The sequence below is a fragment of the Melitaea cinxia genome, chromosome 17, assembly GCF_905220565.1.
Source record: "Melitaea cinxia chromosome 17, ilMelCinx1.1, whole genome shotgun sequence".
NCBI classification, from domain to species: domain Eukaryota; kingdom Metazoa; phylum Arthropoda; class Insecta; order Lepidoptera; family Nymphalidae; genus Melitaea; species Melitaea cinxia.
This window is the reverse complement of record NC_059410.1, coordinates 13,789,133-13,814,917: the sequence shown is the minus strand read 5'-3', so window position 1 is coordinate 13,814,917 and position 25,785 is coordinate 13,789,133. Positions and strand designations below refer to the sequence as shown.

At 39.5% G+C, this 25,785-nt stretch overlaps 2 protein-coding genes and 1 pseudogene across 2 annotated transcripts in view; 1 reads left to right on the top strand and 2 right to left on the bottom strand.

The window, feature by feature from the left end:
* The window catches only part of LOC123661668 (A disintegrin and metalloproteinase with thrombospondin motifs 16-like), a 63,261-nt gene extending 51,655 nt beyond the window's left edge, over window positions 1–11,606 (top strand). The window contains exons 10-18 of the mRNA XM_045596617.1: window positions 927–993; window positions 1,098–1,212; window positions 2,254–2,384; window positions 3,358–3,461; window positions 7,562–7,745; window positions 8,469–8,580; window positions 9,395–9,540; window positions 10,329–10,496; window positions 11,441–11,606. Of these exons, the coding sequence (XP_045452573.1) occupies window positions 927–993; window positions 1,098–1,212; window positions 2,254–2,384; window positions 3,358–3,461; window positions 7,562–7,745; window positions 8,469–8,580; window positions 9,395–9,540; window positions 10,329–10,496; window positions 11,441–11,566 (1,153 nt within the window). The 3' untranslated portion in view covers window positions 11,567–11,606. The remainder of the gene's footprint in view (window positions 1–926; window positions 994–1,097; window positions 1,213–2,253; window positions 2,385–3,357; window positions 3,462–7,561; window positions 7,746–8,468; window positions 8,581–9,394; window positions 9,541–10,328; window positions 10,497–11,440) is intronic.
* Window positions 11,607–12,250: 644 nt separating this feature from the next.
* LOC123661427 lies at window positions 12,251–23,781 on the bottom strand. Its single transcript, XM_045596387.1, has 18 exons — window positions 23,496–23,781; window positions 23,072–23,284; window positions 22,495–22,684; window positions 21,306–21,484; window positions 20,592–20,702; window positions 19,796–19,951; window positions 17,992–18,169; window positions 17,813–17,899; window positions 17,634–17,720; window positions 17,455–17,541; window positions 17,276–17,362; window positions 17,097–17,183; window positions 16,918–17,004; window positions 16,739–16,825; window positions 16,553–16,639; window positions 15,693–15,913; window positions 15,175–15,340; window positions 12,251–12,414 (listed from the first exon to the last, which is right to left on the bottom strand). The coding sequence occupies exons 1-18, from the start codon at window positions 23,675–23,677 to the stop codon at window positions 12,319–12,321; spliced, it is 2,388 nt and encodes a 795-aa protein (XP_045452343.1). The 5' UTR covers window positions 23,678–23,781; the 3' UTR covers window positions 12,251–12,318.
* Window positions 16,170–16,288, bottom strand: LOC123661954 (annotated as a pseudogene).
* Window positions 23,782–25,785: the final 2,004 nt, after the last annotated feature.

Below are 25,785 nucleotides of genomic sequence, written 5' to 3'. Positions count from 1 at the left end.
ACCCGTAACTGTTCAAAGTTTCATATTACAATGAAAATCTTTGACAGGAGACGACACCGTGCTACTTTGTAATATCTACGATTTTATTTTTGTGTTACCCACACATTAGGAATTCTAAACATTTCCTTTTTCCTCATATGTATTTTACTGAAGCAAAACTTCTTTACGCAAGCTTGACTTGGGGAGTAAGCAGGTGAATGCCTAACGAAAAGTGTGATCGGGTGAGGCGAACGGAGTAAGAAAAAGAGGTGCGAGTACACGTTTCTCTTTCTCTCATAGCCAGTTACGTTTGTTCTGTGTGTGGTCTAAAGCACATTCGTTTTTTTTATATGACTATTATAGGTAAGTTATATTTGCTTTGCGTTGCGCATTCAAAACATGTTCGTTCAAAATTTAACGGTTCGCGAGGAAAACAAAAGTTTCAAAGGGGATTAGCACGTTACTGTTAATGTAGATGTTGAGACAGTAACTGAAAAAAGAACATATTTTAAACAATTAACTTTTTTAGAATTAGACACTCGCGATTTTTAAACATAGTCTATTTTTAAGTATTAACGAGTACATACCACGATATAGTTTTTTGACGATTTTTGTCGATATTTCGGACCAGTTACATGGCCCGTGGTTACGACGAGACTGCTGAAAAACTATATCGTGGTATGTACTCGTTTATACTTAAAAATAGACTATATTTTAAATAATTATTAGATTATACAAATGAGAAGAAATTTAGTAATAATAAAACCGTTGTCATGGTACCACATACCTACCATCTAGATTGTTCCTTCAAGAAAGTCGTGCTCAATAGCCAATTATCACAGATCAAATAATATTTTGACTGAAAATTTACAGAAGAATACTGTCATTCTTTTAACATGAAAACCTATTTTGTGATAAAATTAAGAAACAAAATTCTTACCTTTCAGGCACGAAAACGGTAAAAGCTACTGTGAAGGTCATGACAAGAAATACCAATCGTGTCACGCCCAACAGGTAAACAAATCCTCAAACATGAAGAAAAACCCAAATAATCAAATTTTTATGACATCTAAAACTTAATTTAAAATCGTTTCTTAGGTGATATCATTGTATTTCAGTGCAAAAATGTACCAAGAATGACGGTGAGAGAATTCGCTGATCAGATATGCTCAAGAGCTCGTGAAGTCGATCCCGATCTCATTGGAACTGGTCTACAGAGAATGGACGCTGATGGTGAGTTTTTTGTATCTACCAGCAGCTTTAATGTATTTAGTTCTTAAATTTTGGGGCTGAGAGGAGAAAAATACTTTCTTAAAAGATTTTATTCTTTTTGTGATTTTTATTCGTTAGACAACTAAATGTTTCCCTTAAAATATCCTTAAATGTAATTGTTAAGTAATTAGAATAAAATAAACCTGAAAACAATCGTTTGTTTGCCTATTTTAACTTGTTCCGATTCTCATAATTTGGCTTATATTCATCATTAATAAGTTACAAAACTCACATTAAATTCATACAATCGAAATTCTACAGTAAAAGATAGTTGTAGTGTGGATGGGGGTTAATAGTATTGATGATAGCGATGATGAGTAGGATTGACATGGTACTTGTGATGACGACAATGATGATAGTGATGGATTTTCGACTAGCCCGTTGGCGCAGCTTGCAGTGGCCCATAATTATGCTTAGTTATGCTTATCCTGATGTATCCAACAGGATAAGCATAACTAAAAATTTAAAAGGCATTTGGCATTTGGGCGTTTTAGAGTCCGTGGATGTTAATATTAAACATAAAAAAAATACGAGTGTGCTTTAGACCACACGACTGAAGTAAAACTTCTTTAGTCCTAACTTATATCTCCCTCTCAACTTCTATTCGCCTTACCTGATCACACTTTCCGTAACACTCTAGTCCTGCATTCACCAGCTTACACCCCAAATCAAGCGTGCGTAAATAAGTTTCCGAAAAACCGAATGAAGTAAAACTTCTTTAGCTCCAAGTTACATCTCCCTCTCAACTTCCGCTCGCCTCGCCCTATCACACGCCCTCGTACCGCACCCACCTCAATCACACTTGTCGCGACGCTCTCGTCCCGCACCCACCACACTCCCGAGGCGCGCGCGTCACTAAGTTGGTCCCGCGGCCCGATCACACCTGTCGCGACGCCCTCGCCCCGCACCCCCCTCACTCCCGCGTCCCCCGATCACACCTGTCGCGACGCCCTCGCCCCGCACCCTCACTACGAGGCGCAGCACTAAGCGCAGTCCCCGCAGACGCGAGCGGCGCGTGCGCGGTGTGGTGCGACCGGCGCGGCGGCGGCTACCGCGCGCGCGGCTGGGCGCTGCCCGACGGCACGGCGTGCTCGCGCCGCCGCGGCCGCTACTGCATCGCCGGCCTCTGCCGGGTGAGCCCCTGCACGTGCACTCGCCATACATATACGAGCAAGGATTACACCTTTATTCCCCTATTTGTATACGAATAACCATCACTCATCACTCTGTGATATGGGGTATTTTATCTGGATATAACAAAAAAAGCCAAAATCGTGTAATCCTAAATGGGTTAAGTGGTAGATGGAAATATTAGGACGCGCTAGCCTATAATTGAATAATAATCACTATATTAGCCAATGGTAAAATTAGCCGAAATCGTGCGAGATGATCGAGGGTCATCAAGATCAGCATCTTTTTTTATACAACAAAGTCGGCAAACCAGCTTACGGCTCACCTGATGGTAAGAGATTACCGTAGTCTATAGACGCCTGCAATACCAGAAGCATCGCAAGCGCGATGCCTACCCCCAATCTCTTCCAGACCTCTGATCACATTACTCGCCACAGGAACACAATTATAATTATTTAGCTGTGATCTTCTGTAAAGTCAATTTACTTCCCCGGTCAAGCTACCCCAGATTTTGAACTTCCTACTGTACCCTACCTAGTTATCTCTCTCGTGTACAGTAAAATTACCCAAGATATCGTAGAACTATCCGAGATATGTACGATTTTATTTTCGTGTTACCCACACATTAGGAATTCTAAACATTTTTGAATATCATATCAAAAATTGAGCGCTCCAGCGAGGTTCGAACTATAGACGGCGCCACGGTTCGCTTAAACCGAAAATAAAAATCATCATATCCGAGATATCTCGAACTACAGTCTCCGAAGATTTTGCACTTGAGATACCGTACAGTCGATAATTATTTTATTTGATTGAAAAAAATATATCTAAATTGATTCATTTCATTTTCAAGTTCTTATAACAATATAAATATTTTCGTTCGATTATATATTTTATACGTACTTAGAAGAAAAAAATGCTTACTAAATTTAATGTATGTAATTTCTACTTAATGAAAAATAAATCCGTTTCCAGAAATTTACGTGCAACGATGACGCAGATAGTGAATTTTCGCTGACTCCAAAGGAATGCGAGTGGGAAGCTCTACAAGTTCAAACTGAAACTCCACACACGACTCCGTAAGTTTACTTCAATTATATTGTTACGTGTTAGGGTTCGAAGGATTTGGAGAGAAAGGCCTGCTGACTCTTTTTAAGACGTTATTCACAAGCACTAGGTTCAAACACTAAGCACTAACGATGTCCTAAGTCGTAGCCAATGTCGTAGGTTTCACTGGTACCACTCTTGATCATTAGTTTTCACTTTGAAGTCGCCTCGAAGATCGCTCAAACTGAACTAAACTCGCTCGCCTCCCTGCGGCTATTTATATCGGCCGACACGAGGCCCAGACCATTCTGGAAAGTTCGTGCATGTACCCGGTTTTTGAGACTATACTTCTCCACAGTAGTTCCTCTAACGCCATCTAGTATTGAGTAGAGAGTTTCATGCGATCTCTGTCTTTGTGTGGTTTCAATGGTTGCCGCTAGATGGCGCTAGTTTCTTTGAGTGTTCGTAACACTACTCCCCTCTTAGAGATGCTCGTCCCGAGCATCGTCGTTACTGCCATGGTAGCGCGCCAAACGGTCTAGGTGTACCACTTTGAATGCCCCTCTTGGTTGCTTTTGAATCCTGTAAGTCACATCATTCAGTCGGGTAACCACTTTGTATGGACCGTCCCACTTGGTCTGCAACTTTGGAGATTTCCCTTTCCGGCGGGTTGGGTTATGCAGCCACACCAGTGACCCTTCCTTGAAGCCGCTCGTGTTCGATTTCCGGTCGTATCGGGTTTTCATATTCTCACTTGACTGTAAACCATTTTCCCGAACCAAGGCGTGTATATAGCGCATTTTTTCCCTTAAATCGCTGACATAGTCTTGTACGGTATTTGGTTCCTCCGGTGACCCTCCAGTCAATAGGTCTACTTGTATTCGTAATTCTCTACCGTAATTTTGACATACGCCGGGGTAGCTTTTATGCTCTCATGCTATCAGGTTCGGTACGACAGAAGGAAGAGCGGTATATACTTGTCCCAATCTTTTTGTTTGTCGTCTACCAATTTCGCTTAATGCCTCTCAAGGGTCTGGTTAAATCTCTCAACCATTCCATCAGACTGTGGACGGTACGCGGTGGTCCTCGTCTTATGCATGCCCAAAATTCTGCACACTTCCTGGAATACTTGCGATTCGAAGTTCCTGCCCTGATCAGAATGGATTTCTAGAGGCACACCAAAGCGACATATCACTTCTTCGACTAACTTAGAAGCGACTGTTGTAGCTTCTTGGGTTGGTACGGCGAACACTTCGGACCATTTGGTGAAGTAGTCCATGACAACCATAAAATACCTGTTTCCCGATTCCGTTACAGGAAATGGCCCCGCTACGTCAACTGCAATTCGTTCCCACGGTGCATCGATGCTATACAACCGCAGATTCCCACGGTTCCTGGTCTGTGGTCCTTTTACAGCAGCGCAAGTAGTACATTTGCGGCACCAATCCTGTACATCATCTCGACAATGTAACCAGTAAAATCGTTCTCGCACTTTTGTTAACGTCCTCTTGACACCTGGATGACCTCCTGATACGCCATCATGTATTTCACGGAGAACATCTGGTACTTTCGTTCTTGGGACAATTATCTGAAGGTGGAACTCTCTGCCGTTAGTCTTCTCCCATTTCCGGTAGAGTATTCCGTTTTGAAGTATCAGACTGTCCCATTGAGCCCAGTACTCCTTAGTGACAGCGCCAGTGGGTGCAAACTCACTCCAGATTGGTTTTATGTCACCCCGTTTCTTCCATGTGATGATGTGCCGAAGGTCATTATCTTTTTCTTGAGCTTCCCTCATAGCATCATTCTCCCAGATACCCAAAGGAGCTGGTCTTGTTAGCTTGTATGGTGTCGAAGCCTCACTGCAGCTCTGACCTCCCGGTCTTTGATTCCGTCGACAAATGCTTGAACAATATTCGTGTCTACCATCTTGGTGTCGGCTCCTGGGTGTGTCTTCCTGACGAGTTTTTCAATTTCTAACGCCCATTGTTGTAGTCCTTCTCCTGAGCGTTGGACTCTGTCACGCAGTTGGGCACGGAACACGTGCTCCGTGTGTCGCTCCCCGTATCGGGATTCAAGTGCTTCCATCAAGTCTTGGAACCCGTTTCCTGTATGTGGCAGTGCTTCCAGAACCGACAAAGCTTGCCCTCTGAGCGCAACAGTGAGAGCGGTCAGGCATTGCTCTTCCGTCCATCCGTTGGCAGTAGCCACAGTCTGGAATTGTTGACGATAAGCGTTCCACGGAGTAGTGCCGTCGTATGGAGGCACTTTCACTCTTGGTCCTTGCGCCACTCCGACTAGACATCGCGGCTCCCGTGGTTTCAAGGCGCACTACTTTCTTCTGTAATTCAGTGAGGCCGGTTTTCACACTTTCAACATCCCGGTAACTCGTTCTTCCACTACGTCGACATCTTTTCGAAGCTTAGTCACCGCGTCACTAACATCTTTTACAGCCCAAAGCGTTATTTCTTGGAGCTCTTTTTGTTGCTCTTGTAATTGTTGCAATTTTAAACTTGTTTGCTCTTGTAACTCTTGCAAAGCACCACGAATTTCAGTCTTTTGTTGCGCTTGTGATTCTTGCAATTTGAAATTTGTTTGCTCTTGTAATTCTTGCAAAGCACCACGAATTTCAGTCTTTTGTTGCTCTTGTGATTCTTGCAATTTGACTTGTTTGCTCTTGCGATTCTTGCAAAGCACGAATTTCAGCCCTTTGCAGCTCTATTAATTTAATTAAACTTCCTAATTGAAGAGCCACTTGAGAGTCTGTAGAAGCTACGGTGTCGCTGGTGGGCGTAGTAAGGTGGGCGGATCCAGTGGGCGGGGCTTGAGACAAAGTGGGCGGGGCCTGAGCCTGAGTAGGCGGAGCCTGAGTCTGAGTGGGCGGGTTCTGAGTCTGAGTGGGCGGGGCCTGAACCCGAGTGGGCGGGGCCTGAACCCGAGTGGGCGGGGCCTGGGGGGCGTGGTCAGTGGGCGGGGCTTGGTCCACGGTGGGCGGAGCTTGGTCCCCAGTAGGTGTGGCCTACGCAGCTCGTTGTGCCCTTGTCCTGACGCCCTTGAAGTCTTCTCTCGGAGTCAATGGCATCTCCAAATCTCACTTCCGACACCAGTTGTTACGTGTTAGGGTTCGAAGGATTTGGAGAGAAAGACCTGCTGACTCTTTTCAAGACTTTATTCACAAGCACTAGGTCCAACACAAAGCACTAGGTTCAAACACTAAGCACTAACAATGTCCTATGTCGTAGCCAATGTCGTAGGTTTCGCTGGTACCACTCTTGATCACTAGTTTTCACTCTTGAAGTCGCCTCGAAGATCGCTCAAACTGAACTGAACTCGCTCGCCTCCCTGCGGCTATTTATATCGGCCGACACGAGGCCCAGACCATTCTGGAAAGTTCGCGCATGTACCCGGTTTTCGAGACTATACTTCTACATAGTTCCACAGTAGTTCCTCTAACGCCATCTAGTATTGAGTAGAGAGTTTCATGCGGTCTCTGTCTTTGTGTGGTTTCAATGGTAGCCGCTAGATGGCGCTAGTTTCTTTGAGTGTTCGTAACAATATATTGGGACAAAATTGTAACATTTTGTCGCTTATTAATATTTTATGCACGTTACACCCATACTCTTGGAATCGAATCCACATATTTGGAGCAGTAAGCAGAAGTTGTGTTCCTGTTGCTGAGTAAGGTGTCCAGAACTCCTGAGGGGAATAGGGGCTAGGGTCGGCAATCGGGTCAGCTTTTTTTTTATATACCGCTAGGTCGACAAACAAGCGTATGGCTCACCTGATGGTAAGCGATTACCGTAGCTTATAGACGCCTGCAACACCAGAAACATCGCAAGCGCGTTGCCGACCCAATCCCAATCCCCCCCCCCCCCCCCCCTAGGAGCTCTGGTCACCTTACTCACCATCAGGAACACAATACTGCTTGAAAACAGTATTATTTAGTTGTGATCTTCTGTAAGGTCGAGGTACTTACTACCCCAGTCGGGCTGCTCCATATTTTGAGCAGGAAATTCCTGCTGTGCCCTACCTCAGTTAAATAAAAGCTACGGTAATCGCCCACCATCAGGTGAGCCGTACGCTTGTTACCCGACCTAGTGATACAATACGTGACACTGAGCGTCCGCGGCTGCAGCAGCGGCAGGGCGGCGCCGCGGCGGCGCGCGGCGGGCTCCCCGTGGCGCGCGGGCGGCGCGTGCCACTTCCGCTGCGTGCGCGGCGCCAGCGGCCTGCGCCTCGTGCGCTCGGCGCGCGCCACTTCCATACAGCTGTGCCGCCCGCAGGACGCCGCCGAGGTACGCCTCCACACGCCCATCACTGTACCCACACACAACGACACTCCCCGTGGCGCGCGGGCGGCGCGTGCCACTTCCGCTGCGTGCGCGGCGCCAGCGGCCTGCGCCTCGTGCGCTCGGCGCGCGCCACTTCCATACAGCTGTGCCGCCCGCAGGACGCCGCCGAGGTACGCCTCCACACGCCCATCACTGTACTCGCACACAACCACACTCACAATCAGAAATTGATGACACTCAAACACTGACGACACTCAAACATTGAAGGCATTCATAATCAGACAACACGTAGGCACATCGGCATATTTTTTGTTTATACCACCAGGATAGTAAACAATTACCGTACCTGTGTAATGAACGCTGTAATACCAGGTGCAAGCGCATTAGATACCTGCTCTTACTCATATGAAAGATAATGAATAAGGTTACTCACCACAAAAACACAGCACTACTTTAGTTGACTATGATTTTCTGTAAATTAAGTCCCCAATCAAGCTGCAAGCAATCTCATAAAACAAAAAACAAAACAAAAAAACACTCACTCTTAACATAATAAAAAATAAGTATTCAACTTCTACTCTTTGAAATTGACATTGACTTGAGTACCTGAAACTGATTGAGTTGTATAACGGAACTGTACAGATCAACTCAAACTGATCGAGTTGTGTTGCTGAACTGTACAGATCATCTCCCAGTATACATATAATCACTTTTATTTCCACTTCATCCGCAAAATTCATTTTCCAACAGAGTTGCAACCAGCTAAGGTCACCATATCAATACGCGACAATGGTTTGTTCGAAATACAAGGAAAGGGTACGAAGGCTGTCAGGACTTGGAATGCAGATCTCACCTGCTCTAGGTAAGGCGCTCTATTCACATCAATTTTTATGTTTGCATTTGGTAAAGTCACAGCTGGAATTTCCTGCTCAAAATATGGAGCAGCCCGACTGGGGTAGTACCTCGACCTTACAGAAGACCACAGCTAAATAATACTGTTTTCAAGCAGTATTGTGTTCCTGTTGGTGAGTAAGGTGACCAGAGCTCCTGGGGGGTTGGGGAGTGGGTCGGCAACGCGCTTGCGATGCTTCTGGTGTTGCAGGTGTCTATAAGCTACGGTAATCGCTTACCATCAGGTGAGCCGTACGCTTCTTTGCCGACCTAGTGACATAAAAAAAAAAATACCCCAAGTCAGTCAGTAAAAAACCTACCCAAGGCCAAAATTGTTTTAGATTTTTCATAAGAAATTAGTATTTTGATAAAAAAACGAGTGTACTCTAGACCACACGACTGAAGTAAAACTTCTTTAATTGCCCTTACAGTATAATATACGAAACGTAATTCTCTCTCTTTCTATCTTCACTAACTTATATTTCCCTCTAACTTCCGCTCGCCTCGCCCAATTACACTTTTAGTAACGTCCTCGGGAGTTGGGGAGTAAGCTGGTGAATGCGTAACGAGAGCGTTACGAAAAGTGTGATCGGGCGAGGCGAATGGAGCTAGAGAGTGGTACGAGCATACATTTTCTGTCTCTCTTTCTCTCATAGACAGTTACGTGTTGTATATCTAAGACACAGTGCAGAATTTTACTTCAATCGTGTGGTCTAAAGCACACTCGTTTTTTATACTAATTGAAATTTTAATTAAGAAGCAAATTGTTCAATTTTGATTTACAGAGGACCCAGACCGCCCGTGTCGTATAGCGTGTCAAGATGAGCGTGTGTCACATCGCTTCTATCTCGTGAACGGTCAGGACGGCTGGTTCCCGCTGGGCACGGCTTGTGGTGATAATAACTCCTACTGCGTTAGCGGTAAATGTTTGGTGAGTTTTATTATTCATTATGGCACTAGACTGAATGTTTAATTTCACCGCCACGGGATGACGGAAATATTTTAATAGTTGAAGGGGAAAGTGCCAAAGAATAACTAAAAGTATGTTTTTAGACATAAATCTAACAAAAACTTGAATATGCTTTTGTTAAAGTCCTTTCATAAAGATTGATTTGATTGATTGATTTCTTGATTATAAGAAATAACGACGGAACCAATCTACTTCTTTCAAGTATTCTCCATTTAACACGACAATGGCAAACTCAGCCGTCCTGTTTCAGCCTTGGATCCACGATTTTTTCGAACCGGGGCAAAACTCAATAGTTGCACCCCCTCCCTTCAGCGTTTGAGAAAAACTGTCAAAAGTAACAAATATGTAGCATTTTTTGTGACCATTTGTGAAAATAATAATCTATACGAATAAATAAAATTGGAGTGTCTGTTTGTAATATTACAAAAACCGCTTTTACTAAGTATACATATAGGTACACGGTACATAATTATACCATAATAACATTTTTTATAATTTTGTCTGTCTGTCTGTTTGTTCTAGCTAATCTCTGAAACGACTGGACTGATTTCGATGGGACTTTCACTGGTAGATAGCTGATGTCATTTTACAAATTAAAATTTTGAAGCGATTATTTTATTTTAAAGTAAAGCTACCACCGATTCGGAATGTAGATTCTGCAGAAGAATCGGCAAGACTCCGCAGTTACTCTTTTAATAATAATAATAATATATAAACGTGTAAATGTATTAGATAATATGTCTCTATAGCAATTCGGTCCGGATGACACTCCACTATCAGAAACAGTGTTCGCTCTCCCTCTACTGGGAAGGTCGAGACGGCGTCGAAGCTTGCATCGCGAGAGACTTCCCGTCCGAGCAACGTTGCGACCACACCAGCTACAGCGTATCATTGCAGCTCTTAATCTTAATGGTAAGCTTCTTAAAGATTGTCTGTCTCCTATATTCAAATACTTCATTGATGTATATCACAACAGGATATATCCTGCTGAGAATCTGGAGCAGTCCAACTGGGGAAGTACCCATAGTCGGGTACTCCGCTTTATCATTAGATGGACTGTAAGCTTGTTGGTCGACCTAGTAGTATTAAAAAAAATCATTTTGGTCACAAACCATTAAATTTCAACTTATCCTGTCCGATTCGAGTAAATCAATTTTAACAATTGTTCAACCCGCCAATAAGGCCCCTTACGCACTAGCGGTTAGCCTCCTAGGTGGTTTGTTTCAGCGTTCAGCCGCCTAAAGCGGTTAGGGCTTAGGGCGGTTGGACCGCTCGAAAACGTGTTGGCTTCATTAGCGAAATGGACGCTATCGAAGTAGCTTGTGTTATCTATTTTTACTACCGAAATCAAGAAAAACGAAAGAAAAATAAAATGTCATCTCCTCTTTCCAAAAAATATCGACTAGTTCTTCTCATTTTTTCCGTTTTAAGTGTCTATATTTATATACTACTCCTTCACTATTCCAAATGGCATCTCTTTGTTCAATTTCAACAATAAATTTCTCTGTGTCGAAATTCATGGCTGCGCGTCAAACGTACAAACTTTTCGGCGGCACGCCGCAAACTGAACCGCCAGTGCGTATAAATAAGATGGCGCCCTGTTACAGTTTACGGTTAGTGAAGATAGAAAGAGAAGGAGTTACGTTTCTTAATTTCTTCGTTTCTAACGTTTCTTCTAATTACTGTAAGAACTAAATAATTTTTACTTCAGTCGTGTGGTCTAAAGCACACTCTTTTTTTTTCGTGTAAGCTTAACTCTATAACGCTACAAGCTGAGAAAAGAGATAATAGTTTATTGGCTACCTAATCTTTGCCTTTTTCTACCGATTTGTTTTGGCTCATTTCATCGTATTTTTTTTTCACAGACAGCAGAATTACATTTTTCCAAACGATACCAGAAAACATCGAAGTCGATTTCTCGAATCCAATTCACATTTCACCAGAAGACACTCTCCTGAGAAAGATACCGAGACCAACTTGGGACTGAATTTTTAAAAACTGTATAATTACAGAAAAAGTTAATAAATACATAAAACTGTTCTAGAAAAATTGTTACATGTGAATGCAATATTAGGTAGCAGAAATATGGTTCTATGGTTCAAGTTCTTTTCAAGAAAATATAAAAGTGAAAAGGCAGCAAAATCTGGTTAGCTAATTTTTGTTCTGAAAATGTTTAAAAAAATTACAACAGATGTCGCTACTATCGCTTAAGATCAAAGCGATGGAAAAAAGTGTGTGTACTTATTGTATGCGTAAGAAGTTATACTTCATTGGCTAGCTAACTTCACGTTGCCAACTTCTTCTTCATCGACTAGCTAACTTCAAGGTCTCGGTTTATCGTGACGGTGTGCGCGCGCATCGTAATAATATACTCTCATCATTTTTCCCTAAATCGCCAAAAGAAATATACTTCAAAAGAAATTAAAATTTGTAAAATACAAACTTGTGTTGTATACAAAAGAGATTAGTTGTATGTGTGTTGTAGATATTTTAGAACTGAATTATAAATTTTGCATTTTGTGACGGTGCTCGGAGGTTGTGATCGGTGTAAATATATCGCTTTAATCGACTATTGTGATTCTTATTTATAATTATGTTAAGAATTTATTGTCCTATGTTATTTTTACTGATAAATAATAAATATATTTTTTAGTATTTTTATTGTTTTTTATTTATTTACAAAAAAAAAATTATAAATGTATAATATATGAAGATACATAAAGATTAATTTTTTAAATGTTAGCTTCTCTGTATGTTTTTGATTGTAGCAAGCAACTTTGCTTGATCGGTGAGGAACCACTGCCACAACTTTCTTATGTTATATTTGTCTCCATTCTGTAAAAAAAAAAATGTATGTTAGCTCCGACGGACGGCTGGAGTTTACTACTTCCTATTATAGTCTGTGTCTAAATATACACAAAAAAGGCTTGCTAGTCCAAGAAAAAGGTTAAAACCATATCAAAGGGTAAATAAACGTATCAAATAACGCCATCTATCGGAACCCAATATGGTTAGATGGCGTTATGAGAAAGGTCATTCGTTCAGTAGATTTTACTCCTCAAATTTTTCTCACAACCACCTCCAAAAAAAAAACGAAAAAAAATCTGTTAATTTTTCTCACAACACCAAAAAAACGAAAAAAATCTGTTAATTTTGCTCACAACTAACTCCAAATAAAACGAAAAAATCTGTTAATTTTTCTCACAACTAACTCCAAAAAAACGAAAAAAAATCTGTTAATTTTTCTCACAGCAGAGAGTTACAGCACACGTTATAAATACAGTCGCATTGAGAACCTCCTCCTTCTTTTGAAGTTGATTATAATTTATAAAACATAGCTTGATCTCTGGGACAGCTGTCAGTAAAATCGCGCCTATGAAGTTCAGAATTTAACAGTGCAGACAATCGTACCAGTCAATGTCATACTTTATGGGCATGCTGAGCTAATTAATGATGAGCGATTAATCATCGTGACCACAGACTATAAACTATCGATATTTTGTATAAAACTTAATTCAAAATTAATATATCATTTAATTGAAAAAAATAACATTATTGAATATTTAAAAAAAAATAACATTATTTACAATAGTGAGTAAATAAAATCTAAATTCTAACCTACTCGTAATATTCCTTCCGACAACTTTGGGGTTCGAGAGAAGTTTGGTCGCGGCGTCTCTTCTTCAAAAAGATGGCGCCAACGCACCGCCATATTGTTTGATATGACCCATTCGGCCATTCTCCTCAGTACGAGTGCTAACGCCTTGTATACGCTACGTATTTTCCGTTTTCATCACTTTGTTTTTGTTACTATTGCTGTTAATTTGTTAACTTTAGTTATTTTTGTTAGTTTCTTTGTTGTTATTATTTGTTTTTGTGGAGGTTTGTTGGCATAATGCCAAAGAGAACGAAGAAAACTGTTTTGAACAGTCAAAGTCGTGAGCTTGTGATTCGCTTGCGTGAATATTTTGAGCGAGAAAACCAAAATGGTGGACCGCTATTACCCATGGCAAAAGTTTGTGACAGAGTTGCAGATGCTATTGGCATTGGACTTGCGACAGTAATTCGCATCAGTAAAGAAAAATATGGCGAACCTTCAACCGCAGTATTGATTGAAGACGAGGAAAAAAACTTTCAACGCCAAATAAAAAAAGAAGAAAGGCTGCTCCTGTCACAAAAATTGACGACTTTGACGCCGTTGCGATTCGCAATCATGTATATGGTTATTATACACGGGGCGAATTACCTACATTAAAAAAACTGGCGGTGTCCCTAAAAGACGCAGGCTTGTTTAAAGGAAGCTTGCCGTCACTATCGAAAATTTTGAAAAATATTGGATTTTCCTGTAAAAAAAGTGACAAAAGAAAAATTATAATGGAGCGAACCGACATTGCTCTTGCTCGAGTGAATTTTCTCCGGAAAGTCAAAAAAAATACAAATTGGGACAAAGTTGTCTTTCTAGACGAGACATGGCTAAACGCCAATCAACCGTATCTAAAGCTTGGACCGATGATACGACACAATCGAGCACCAAAGTACCCGAAGGCAAAGGTCAAAGACTAATAATAACTCATGCTGGGACGTCATCTGGTTTTGTGCCTAATTGCCTATTGGCATTCAAATCTACGAAGACCAATGAATACCATGAAGAAATGAACTTTGAAAAATTTAAAGAGTGGTTTTTAAAATTATTAGATAATTTGAAGGAGCCACATTATATAATTATGGATAACGCCCCATATCACTCGGTCCAAAAGCTCAAACCACCAACTTCGGCAAACAGGAAGTTAGAAATAATTGCATGGCTTCAAGAAAAAGGAATAGAGGCCAATGAAACAATGCTTAAAAACGAATTATTGAAACTCGTTGGTCTGCACAAACCCAGCGCACCAACGTATGTCTTAGATGACATAGCCCAAGAAAAGGGTCATAACGTCATAAGACTGCCTCCATATCACTGCCAGTATAATCCGATCGAGCTTATCTGGACCCAAATAAAAGGTTTGTTTGCTCGAATTTCAGTTAGACAGGTTCTATATGTATTAACTCCTGTATAATTTATGATGTTAAAATATGTTTTTCTTTTAAGGTTACGCTGCTAGATCTAACACAACACCACCTTTTACGGCAAATAAAATGCTGCAGTTACTAAACACTGCGGTTGAAAATGTATCTGCAGAAGATTGGAAAAAGGTAGTTACCAAATGCAGAAAGTTAATGGAAGAAGATTGGGAGCGGGACGTTCGATTTGATAATATTTGCGACCAAGAGTTCATTATAAATTTAAAAGATTGCTTTAGCGATTTTGAAAGTGATTCGGAAATTGATTTGGGATATACTCCTTTGGAATAAATAAATGTATGTTTTAAAATATTTGTTTCATTTTATTAAGTACCAATTATAATTATGGCATCGATAAGTAAGAAACGCCGAAAATTACTATCGATATTTTTTTCTGTATCATAACAACCCTAGGAATGTCAGTTTAACAAATGTCGCAGAGATCAAGCTATGTTTTATAAGGTATAATAAACGATTGGTTTTGGTCGTTTTTAAATAAAAAAACCGGAACTTAGTAAATGAAGTACAACTTACCTTAACTGAACTAAATAATCCACTAGTTTTAACAACTTTAGCGTCTACAGCGTCCATTTCTTCTCTTAGCGAATGATTCATGGCGGCTACAGTTCTGTCATAGCAGTTTGGTTGTTTAGTGCTGCCATCCCAAATGTAGTCTTTTAGCGGTTTTGTTGATGATTTACTAGAAATGATTTTAAAAAAAAAGAAAACAATAAAAATGCTTACTACGCTAGTAAAAAAGATGCATTACAAAGCATAATAAGAGTTTGTTTCAATGGACTTATCTGTGGATTTGATTTAAAAAAACTACTCCTCAACGTAAAAGCCTCTAATATATAAGCCAAGAAGAATAATTATAATTGTGTGAATTCTCTGTATTAAACTATTGACAATTTATATTTAAATGTAGATTAAAAATAATATTAGCCAAAACATATAAATATACCATATACCAATCAATTAAAATATTAACAAATATCAAAACGAACGTTGATGAACTGTGGTTAACAACTACTATGTCATAAAACACTCACATTTCAACTAAATCTTCTTCCTTACACTTATAACCTTCGTTGATATTGTCTTTTAAGTTTTGTACACTACTTTTTAGTTCATTGTACAGTTTGATCGGTAGTAAGGCATCGTTACTCGGTTCTGAATCGAGAATAGACAGTATTGTGTTAAGTAAAATATCTGAGGACTGTAATTGCTTCTCAACTGCTTCTTGTTCAGCGCAGATATCGTTCATAGATTTCTGAAAGAAAAGATAACTAGATTTATTTTTATGTAAGGATAAACTTAAAAGACAATTTTTATCTAATGTTATCTTCTTTATATGAAATATCTATTACCTTTAAATGAAAAGAAGCTTTAAAACTAGACAAGCCATTTTAGGAGAGATATTGTCCGTTCCTTTTATTCCAAAAAAAAAAACATTGAGTGCGTACAAAGTACAAATGTCAGAAGTGAAACTTCTTTGGCAAACTAATTGAAAAAAATAATAATTGCAAAAAAAAAGTCACGCGGTATTCCCAGGCGGTCACCCATCCAAGTACTGACCGCGCCCGACGTTGCTTAACTTCGGTGATCAAACGAGAACCGGTGTATTTAACGTGGTATGGACGATTAAAACTTCGCGACTCGTGACGCCGTAACGTGTTTCATCCGTAAAAATTTTACCCCTCATGCGCTTAAAGAAGTTTGACTTCAAAAAAACATTGTGCTAGACACCGCTAACTCTGCCAAACGCAATAGTTAATTAGCAATATAAGTTAAGGTGCAATGACTCCCCGCGCACGCTCATGTGTATGTGTGTACATATACGCGTAGCGCGCGAGACGTCACACGTCACATGTCACACGTCACACGTCACACGTGTGTACGTCACACTCACCAGTCTGTCTCTAGCGGGCGCGTCGCTGCACAGCGCGTGTCCCCGCAGGCTGGCCGCGAAGTGCAGCAGCTCCTCCGCCGCGCGCAGCTCGCGACGTAGCGCACTGTACACTAGCGCGTCCACACGTAGCGCGCGACACGTCACACGTCACACGTCACACGTCACACGTGTGTACGTCACACTCACCAGTCTGTCTCTAGCGGGCGCGTCGCTGCACAGCGCGTGTCCCCGCAGGCTGGCCGCGAAGTGCAGCAGCTCCTCCGCCGCGCGCAGCTCGCGACGTAGCGCACTGTACACTAGCGCGTCCACACGTAGCGCGCGACACGTCACACGTCACACGTCACACGTGTGTACGTCACACTCACCAGTCTGTCTCTAGCGGGCGCGTCGCTGCACAGCGCGTGTCCCCGCAGGCTGGCCGCGAAGTGCAGCAGCTCCTCCGCCGCGCGCAGCTCGCGACGTAGCGCACTGTACACTAGCGCGTCCACACGTAGCGCGCGACACGTCACACGTCACACGTCACACGTGTGTACGTCACACTCACCAGTCTGTCTCTAGCGGGCGCGTCGCTGCACAGCGCGTGTCCCCGCAGGCTGGCCGCGAAGTGCAGCAGCTCCTCCGCCGCGCGCAGCTCGCGACGTAGCGCACTGTACACTAGCGCGTCCACACGTAGCGCGCGACACGTCACACGTCACACGTCACACGTGTGTACGTCACACTCACCAGTCTGTCTCTAGCGGGCGCGTCGCTGCACAGCGCGTGTCCCCGCAGGCTGGCCGCGAAGTGCAGCAGCTCCTCCGCCGCGCGCAGCTCGCGACGTAGCGCACTGTACACTAGCGCGTCCACACGTAGCGCGCGACACGTCACACGTCACACGTCACACGTGTGTACGTCACACTCACCAGTCTGTCTCTAGCGGGCGCGTCGCTGCACAGCGCGTGTCCCCGCAGGCTGGCCGCGAAGTGCAGCAGCTCCTCCGCCGCGCGCAGCTCGCGACGTAGCGCACTGTACACTAGCGCGTCCACACGTAGCGCGCGACACGTCACACGTCACACGTCACACGTGTGTACGTCACACTCACCAGTCTGTCTCTAGCGGGCGCGTCGCTGCACAGCGCGTGTCCCCGCAGGCTGGCCGCGAAGTGCAGCAGCTCCTCCGCCGCGCGCAGCTCGCGACGTAGCGCACTGTACACTAGCGCGTCCACACGTAGCGCGCGACACGTCACACGTCACACGTCACACGTGTGTACGTCACACTCACCAGTCTGTCTCTAGCGGGCGCGTCGCTGCACAGCGCGTGTCCCCGCAGGCTGGCCGCGAAGTGCAGCAGCTCCTCCGCCGCGCGCAGCTCGCGACGTAGCGCACTGTACACTAGCGCGTCCACACGTAGCGCGCGACACGTCACACGTCACACGTCACACGTGTGTACGTCACACTCACCAGTCTGTCTCTAGCGGGCGCGTCGCTGCACAGCGCGTGTCCCCGCAGGCTGGCCGCGAAGTGCAGCAGCTCCTCCGCCGCGCGCAGCTCGCGACGTAGCGCACTGTACACTAGCGCGTCCACACGTAGCGCGCGACACGTCACACGCTGCAGTGCGAGGAGCTCCTCACACACGCGTCTGGAAATAGACACGTAGCTTAAATATCGGTTAAACTAAGTTCGAACCAACAGTCAAGACAAAAGTTTAGGAGTTTTATACAAGCTTTTTGCAAAAACATGTTCTGTTGAACTGCAACACATATTAGTGTCGTAACAAATACTCGCATTCGCAATGTTTCAACATTCTAATTACATTCGCACACAAAGTTCGCATTCGCATTAGGTATATTATTTGAATAGATGAATATAGAATAATAATAAATATATCCAAAATTCGTTATATCACTAGAATCCTACATACATATGTATACATTAGCTTTAGCTAATAACGTAAGTAATACTATTTAATTGGGCAGAATAATCTTAGTTACTGTCCAGAGCACTTGTCTTTTACTTTATCTGCCCACACCTCGTTGTCAATATCTTGAAGGAGACTTTTGCACGTAGTAGTCACAATCGCGATGTTCACATACACACGTGCATGTACACAGGCGTACACACACACAAGAGTATATGCACACAGGCGTACACGCAACCACGAGAACAAACACACACGCACACATGAGTATACGCACACAGGCGTACACGCATACTTGAGAACACGCACACACGGGTACACACACACATCACTGTTAAAAATTTCTTTGGTAATTTGCCAAAAATGTGTAGGAATTTCTTTGGTTATTTGTCAAAAATGTGTAGGAGGTTGTAACGCAAAACAATTTAGTAAATTTACCACAAAAAATGCTCAAACTCAGGTTGAGAAAATTACAAAATATTTTTTTTGAAATTTACCAAGCGGTGAAGGTGAAGGGAAACCAGAATAACATTGAATAAATTACAGAAACTATATATATATATAGTTTTTAACTGAAATCTAGTCAGTGCGATGCAGGATTTTAACATTTCCAATGGTTACGAAAATTATCAACATTTTTAGTAAAATTACACATAGATAAAGGGAAATATTATTTTTTGTAATTTTACAATGCATTGTGTAGTATTACAAGAATTGTAAAAGTAACAAAAGGTTTTTTTGAATTTCCAATGCTTTGGTTGTAATTGAAATTACAATATTTATTTGTAAACTTACAACAAAATTAGTAATTCAAAATGAAAACAATATTTGTAGATTTAAGAAGCTTCGTAACGAAAATTATCAACCTGTTTAGTAAAATTACACATAAATAACTCAAACTCTCTGTTTCTCTATTATTAAAATTTAATATACTATTTAAAAAAAAATGTAAAATTCATCTTAGTTGATATTTTATGTCTTTGAAAATTATTCCATTTTTTGTTATATTTAAATTTGTACACACTGATTAATAATTTAGCCAGTTTATGTTTGGAAAAATAATAATAAGTAATCAAACAAAAAAAAGGGTGAGTACACACACATACGAGTTCATGTACAAAAGTATACACGCACACAAGCGTAAACAAACATAGACAACATAGAAACACCCATGCGTACACATGGGCACGCATGTATAAACGCAAACATTTACAATGTGTAAAAATAACATATATGTACACAATAAATATAAATAATATATATAAATAATACTATACACAAACATTTATAAACTTTTCAATACAAACACAAAATAAATTAAAATCAAATGAAATATAAATAGCTCACTCTCTGACAGCCAATGCTGATCTAGCAGTCATCTCTACTGCAAGATTAGTCCTTCTGTCCACAAAGTTCTTAACTGCCACCTGTAGCTGTTGCTCTAGGATAGATTCTTCCTGCTCTAACAACTCTATGGCACTCTGAGCTTCCATTGCAGAGACACTTAAAATGACAATTTTTTTTTTTTTTAAGAATCTATAAATGCACAGTATTATGGGTCCAGCAACTTGGAGTGCAAAAATATTTTTACCCATTTTATGAATCACACTGAGACTATAAACATTTGTTTAATTAAATTTCAGGCTGATCGACAAATCTAATGTTTACTGTACGTTTAGATAATGTAAGATATAATTATATAAAATAACTTTAACAAAAAAAGAAAGAAAAAAAAAGAAAAAATAAGGAAAAAGAGAAAAAAATGTAAAAAAATCATAGATAAATTTATACATCTAGAACAAATAATAGAATAGTAACAAAAAAAATTGTATGATACGTTACAATAAGAACCGGTCGGTTGACTCACGTCTCTGTTAGAGACATTAAGTTAGTCTAACTTAAACAATGATGTTGTTGAATAACGCCTACCTTAATTTAAAAAAAAAATAGCGTGTTTTAGAAATAAAAAAGGACATGGGTTTCAAAAGCCCGTGGATGTATCATAATTATATTTAAAAAAAAAAATCTGGTTACTTTGAATTTTTAAATTACAGTATAAAGTTAACCCCCCCATCAGCTAGTTAATGATATAACCTCATGCAGAATTATTAATATGAAAAAACGTTAAAAATAAATTACTTACGTTATTTGACTAGGATGTACATTATTATAGTTGGTTATGAGGTGTAATTTAGCTTGTTCACCACTTAATTCGCCTTTTGTATCTATGTAAGCACATAATGCATCTGAAAGCCTGAAAAAATATCTTTTTGAAATAAAAAGTGTCAGAATATTCATATTTAACTTTAAAAATAATTATATTATTTGATAATTTTTATTATGAGTTAAAAATCTCTATGCATTACTTATATTTTATATAAAAATATATATTAAGACGTTAAACGCCAGTTTGATGTTGAGTTGTATGAGTTTCACCATGTAGTTGACACACAATTTTTCTGTTGGTGCCGCAGGAGGACATCCCATGAACGCAAGCCAGAGTTCTCTTAAAAATTATGACTTCGACAAATATGTCATATAGTGTAAGGAAAAATAAGTAAGATCTTTAAGAATGGGTACGGTAGTGCAATAAAAACTTATCATAAATTTTTTGTAAATAAGGACTTTTAAACTGACCCCATGGACTAAACAAGCGAGGCCCAACTGGTGTCCACCATGGTGTTCAACGTGTTAAAAACAATATTGTATCTTTACAGCGGGACTATTTAAAAGATTGGTTGCAATATAGAAAGTGCTGTAAACGCTTTAATTTCTGACCCGTAGCTGTGTGTGACTTCGGTTATTTCAGAAAACAATAAAATCTTACAATATATATAACTATATAATACATACTGACCAGCTTTCTATATTTTTGGCTTCGGCTAAAGCATTTTGTAATTCCTCTTCATTACTGTGATCATTTTGTTTCTTGCTAAATTTCTTAGACGTGTACAAGTCGAAATGTGACTTGAACAATGCTTGAGACTGTCTGTATGACTCAAAGGGACCAAATGTAAAGAATCTCTTTGATAACTCCTGTAAGATTAAAAATGTACATTTCATATAATTGGTGACATTCATCCATCCCTCAAATAAATTATTCACTAAGTTAGAGAGAATATTTGCGAGTTGTCAGAAGATACACATGCTATGTCAACTTCTTTTTGTGTTGTTTTAGCTAAGTTTATTGAAATCAATGATATTAAACTATAATTGGTCTAAGTGTGGAATTGAATAACCACTTCAATTAGCCACGGTTTAACCAAAAACCGGATTCTGTATCTGGACTTTTATAATTCAATAGCACTTGTCATTGGCAAAATCATCGGCTAAAAGCTGATGGAGCCATAATCTCTGAAGAAGAAGAAGTATTGACTAAGTTAAAATTTCTTTGTACATTATTTAGTCTTATTTAAAACTTTGTTTTCAGAATAAAGTAGGTACATTGATTGTCTTAAAGTTGTACACTATTTTAATGCATTAATTAAAATATTCAAAATATTTGTTAATTTTTGAAATTAAAACCAATGAAATTTCATAGTAATAAATTGGGAAGGAATAGAAAACAAAAAAGAATTCATAAAATTAGAATTTTACAATAATATGAGAAAAAAAAACCACCGCTGCCTAATAAGATAGTGAACAATTTTCAAATACATCATCATAATAATCATAATTTCAGCTTATATACAGTACAGCCTCCACAAGTTCGTGCCAAAAATGTAGTGAACTCATGTGTTTTGCCCATCGTCATCAAGCTGGGCAGGCGGGTTTGTGACTGCAGGGCTAATTTTGTTGCACCAAAGACGCTGCTGCCCGTCTTTGATCTGTGTATTTCAAAGCCGGCAGTTGGGTGGCTATTCCACCATCGGTCGACTTTTTAAGTTACAAGGTGGTAGTGGAACTGTGTTATCCCCTTAGTCGCCTCTTACGACACCGACGGGGTGGCTATATTCCTAATTCCGTAAACACACAGCAAGATTCAAATACATAACTTAGATAGAAATGTATGTATAAATATTACATATATATTACAACTGTTATACCTTATCAACTGCACAATTAGCATATACACTCAACGCATCACCGATAATATGAATAACATCATTGAATACAGATTCTTCTTGCTCAGCTAACTCTATACATTCTTCTGCCGCTGTTTTTTCATCATCAGCACACTGCTGTAGCTTAACATTTAGCTTGGTTACTTCTAATGTTAATTCTTCTTTTGTTGATCTAGAATATTGTAAAAAAAATTTTTTGCATGTAAAATTAACAACCGCTCTAGTGTAATAGTGCATGTAGACACTTAAAGCATGGGCGGTTTGCGGATTTGATTCCCGCTCTTTACTGTGCTTTTTATAATAAATTAATAAGTCAAAAATAAAATATTTACTATCGATCTCAAAATATGGTTAAAGACTGGTAATTTTTTAGATTAAGGGCTGTCGAATGATCAAAGCTCAAAATTTGACCGTTTATCAGCATAACTTCCTTTCAAAACAAAAATAACCCTAACCTATCTAACTTTAAAATGACTGCCTTTAATCTAAAGCCTCTTATTAAATAGCTGTTAGCTGTTTTTAATAACAATATTACTATACTTAATTTTTTTAAACTCACTGATTCTGTTCTATTAATTCCTTAAGAATGATTTCTTGTTTTTCCAACATCATTAATTTTTCTTTATGCATGCTGATATCAAGCTTGATATCTTCTAAAGAGTCATTATCTCCTGGTAGGCAGAGTCCTTTAAATTCATTTTGAATAGAAATAATTTCATTTTCTAACTCGTCTGGTGGTAATAATTTCCGTTTTTTGTCTAATTCTGCATACCTAAAAAAACACATTTTAGAAATTTATTATTTAGTTTTGCTATTATAACCATTTGAGATAAATCTTGATATTTGGCTAATGAGAATGTCTGTAAGCATCGTCTAGGGGTGAAAAAAAAATTAATATTTTATTTCTATTGATTAACCTTTATTTGAGCGATTTCGTTGTTGTAGGTATCTTTGAAACTACAAATTGGAGATGATTATTTTACCTGTATTCTTCTCGATCAGTTAAAGCATTATTCTGATCTAAATTTCTGTAAATCCAACGCAAAACATCAGAAAAGTCAGGGTCATTTAACATCCATTCAAAAGACTTTTTATAAGTATCAACACCAAGGCTATGAAGGAACGGTACAAATTCCTCATCACTCATATCATTGAGGTAATTCATATTAACTAAACTTACAGAATAACACTATTAAACAACAATAAATAAGCAGCAATAAGCAGTACTATTCACCGTTACAATAACAGATTTAAATTTTAAAAGTCAAAACAAACTTGACACCTAACGTCAATGAATTATAGGTCCGTTATTTATAGTCCGTTACCTTTTATGCAAACCGCATTCTAACTCAATTTAGCAGCTTTTAATGGAATTACCATCCTAATAAATAGTAAATTGTACAATCGTAATTGGTACAGTTGGTATCATATAAAGGATATTTAAAAAAAATAGTAATATTTTTAATCGTTGTATATTTTCTTATGCGATAAACTACTGAAAACCGGTACGAAGTGATTTTTATTATCTTTACTAGATGGCTCTGAAAAGCAAATACTAATTAGTAAAAAAAAAAATATTACCTTATATTTTTAACCACTTTTTAACCTACTTCAAAAAAAAGGAAGAGTTTCTCAATTTTCTATTCTATTTTTTATGTGTGTTACCCATATATGTCTGTGGTGTTACCTCAGAACTTTTTACTGGGGGAACTATTTCGATGATTCTTTTTAAATTAAAAGGTGGTGCTTGTCATGTGGTCCCATTTAAATTTAGTAGAGATCTGACAAGTATTTGCGAGTTATTTCTAATTAGGATAGATAACCTTTTTTTGGCCAACCTCGCACTAAATTTCAGATATAATTTTTTGTTTTATATAAGATTTAGGATCACTTACTGAGCATAAAATTACAAAATTCTGACCGATTCAGGTGGGGTTGAAGACGGCACTTGAAAAAACGTTTTGGCCGATGTCTCAAAAACTGTGCACTTCAGGGTAAAAGTTATTGGCTTCATTAGTAGGGAATAAAATTTCGCATATTTTGTTTCCTGTAATCTTGTTTGTAAAACTTACCGTTTTGCGATATATGGCTCATTCAATGAACTGGTTTTTCTATCTCGGCCGATAACTATTTAAGCATTGGATTAACAAAAATAACGTTTCATTAATTTAATTTTGTTATTGTTTTATTATATATATATTACGGAAGGAGCTCGTGTTTTTAATCTGTTGGTTAAACTAAAAGTAGGTATCTATTTTATATTTTTACGCTGAGTTGCACGAAAAGAAATTAAAATTTAAGTAGTGATTAAACTAATTTAATCGCAAGAATTGTATGAAATTCTTGTGATTAAATTAGTTTAATCTCTACTTAAATTTTAATTTTGTTTCGTGCAACTCGGCGTTAATCAGATAATCGGCATAATGTAATACTTAAATACAGAAAATAAGCCGATATAATGAAACTTTTCGGAGAGGAGCTTTAAACGGGTAATTGTTAGCCTTGTCAAAAATGGCTTAACAAAATTTTATATTCAGATTTACAGTTTAATTTCCGGGAGAATGACGCCTATTATCTCCGTTGAGGATATGCCCAGGTGAGGGACACAGACTACAAAATAATTATACACTACTTTCACAGACCTTATCCAGATTATCATGATAATAGTGAAATTTCTATGCCAGGAAAAGCCTACATATGAAACATTATGAATAGGTAGTTTCAATTAGAAACTACATTATAAACAAACATTTTCATTTTTCTTTTTCCTTTGTACACTTCCTAACTGGTGCTACTATATTATTATGTCTTATGCCCAAAGATCGTCTGGAAGAAATCATTCTTAGCGACAAGATCGTCTACGAAGACAGTACAAACTGTTAACCGACTTCCAAAAAAGAAGGAGGTTCTCAATTCGATTGTATTTTTTTTATGTTTGTTACTTCAGAACTTTTGACTGGGTGGACCGATTTCGATAAAAAAATTTCAATCGAATGCTGTGTGGCTACGGCACTAAAGAATTTAGTCACCCCCTCTCTTCCCGTGGGTGTCGTAAGAGGCGACTAAGGGATAACAAGGTTCCACAACCATCTTGGAAATTAAGAAACCGACCGATGGCGGGATAACCATCCAACTGCTGGCTTTGAACTTTTTGAGTAATCTTGGATAACGCGTATTTACTTGACTATTTTATCGTCTACCTACGTTGTATTACTTGTCGATATAATAGAAGTCGGTTTTTTCTTTCGTTTGCGAGTAAACACAATTACTTAT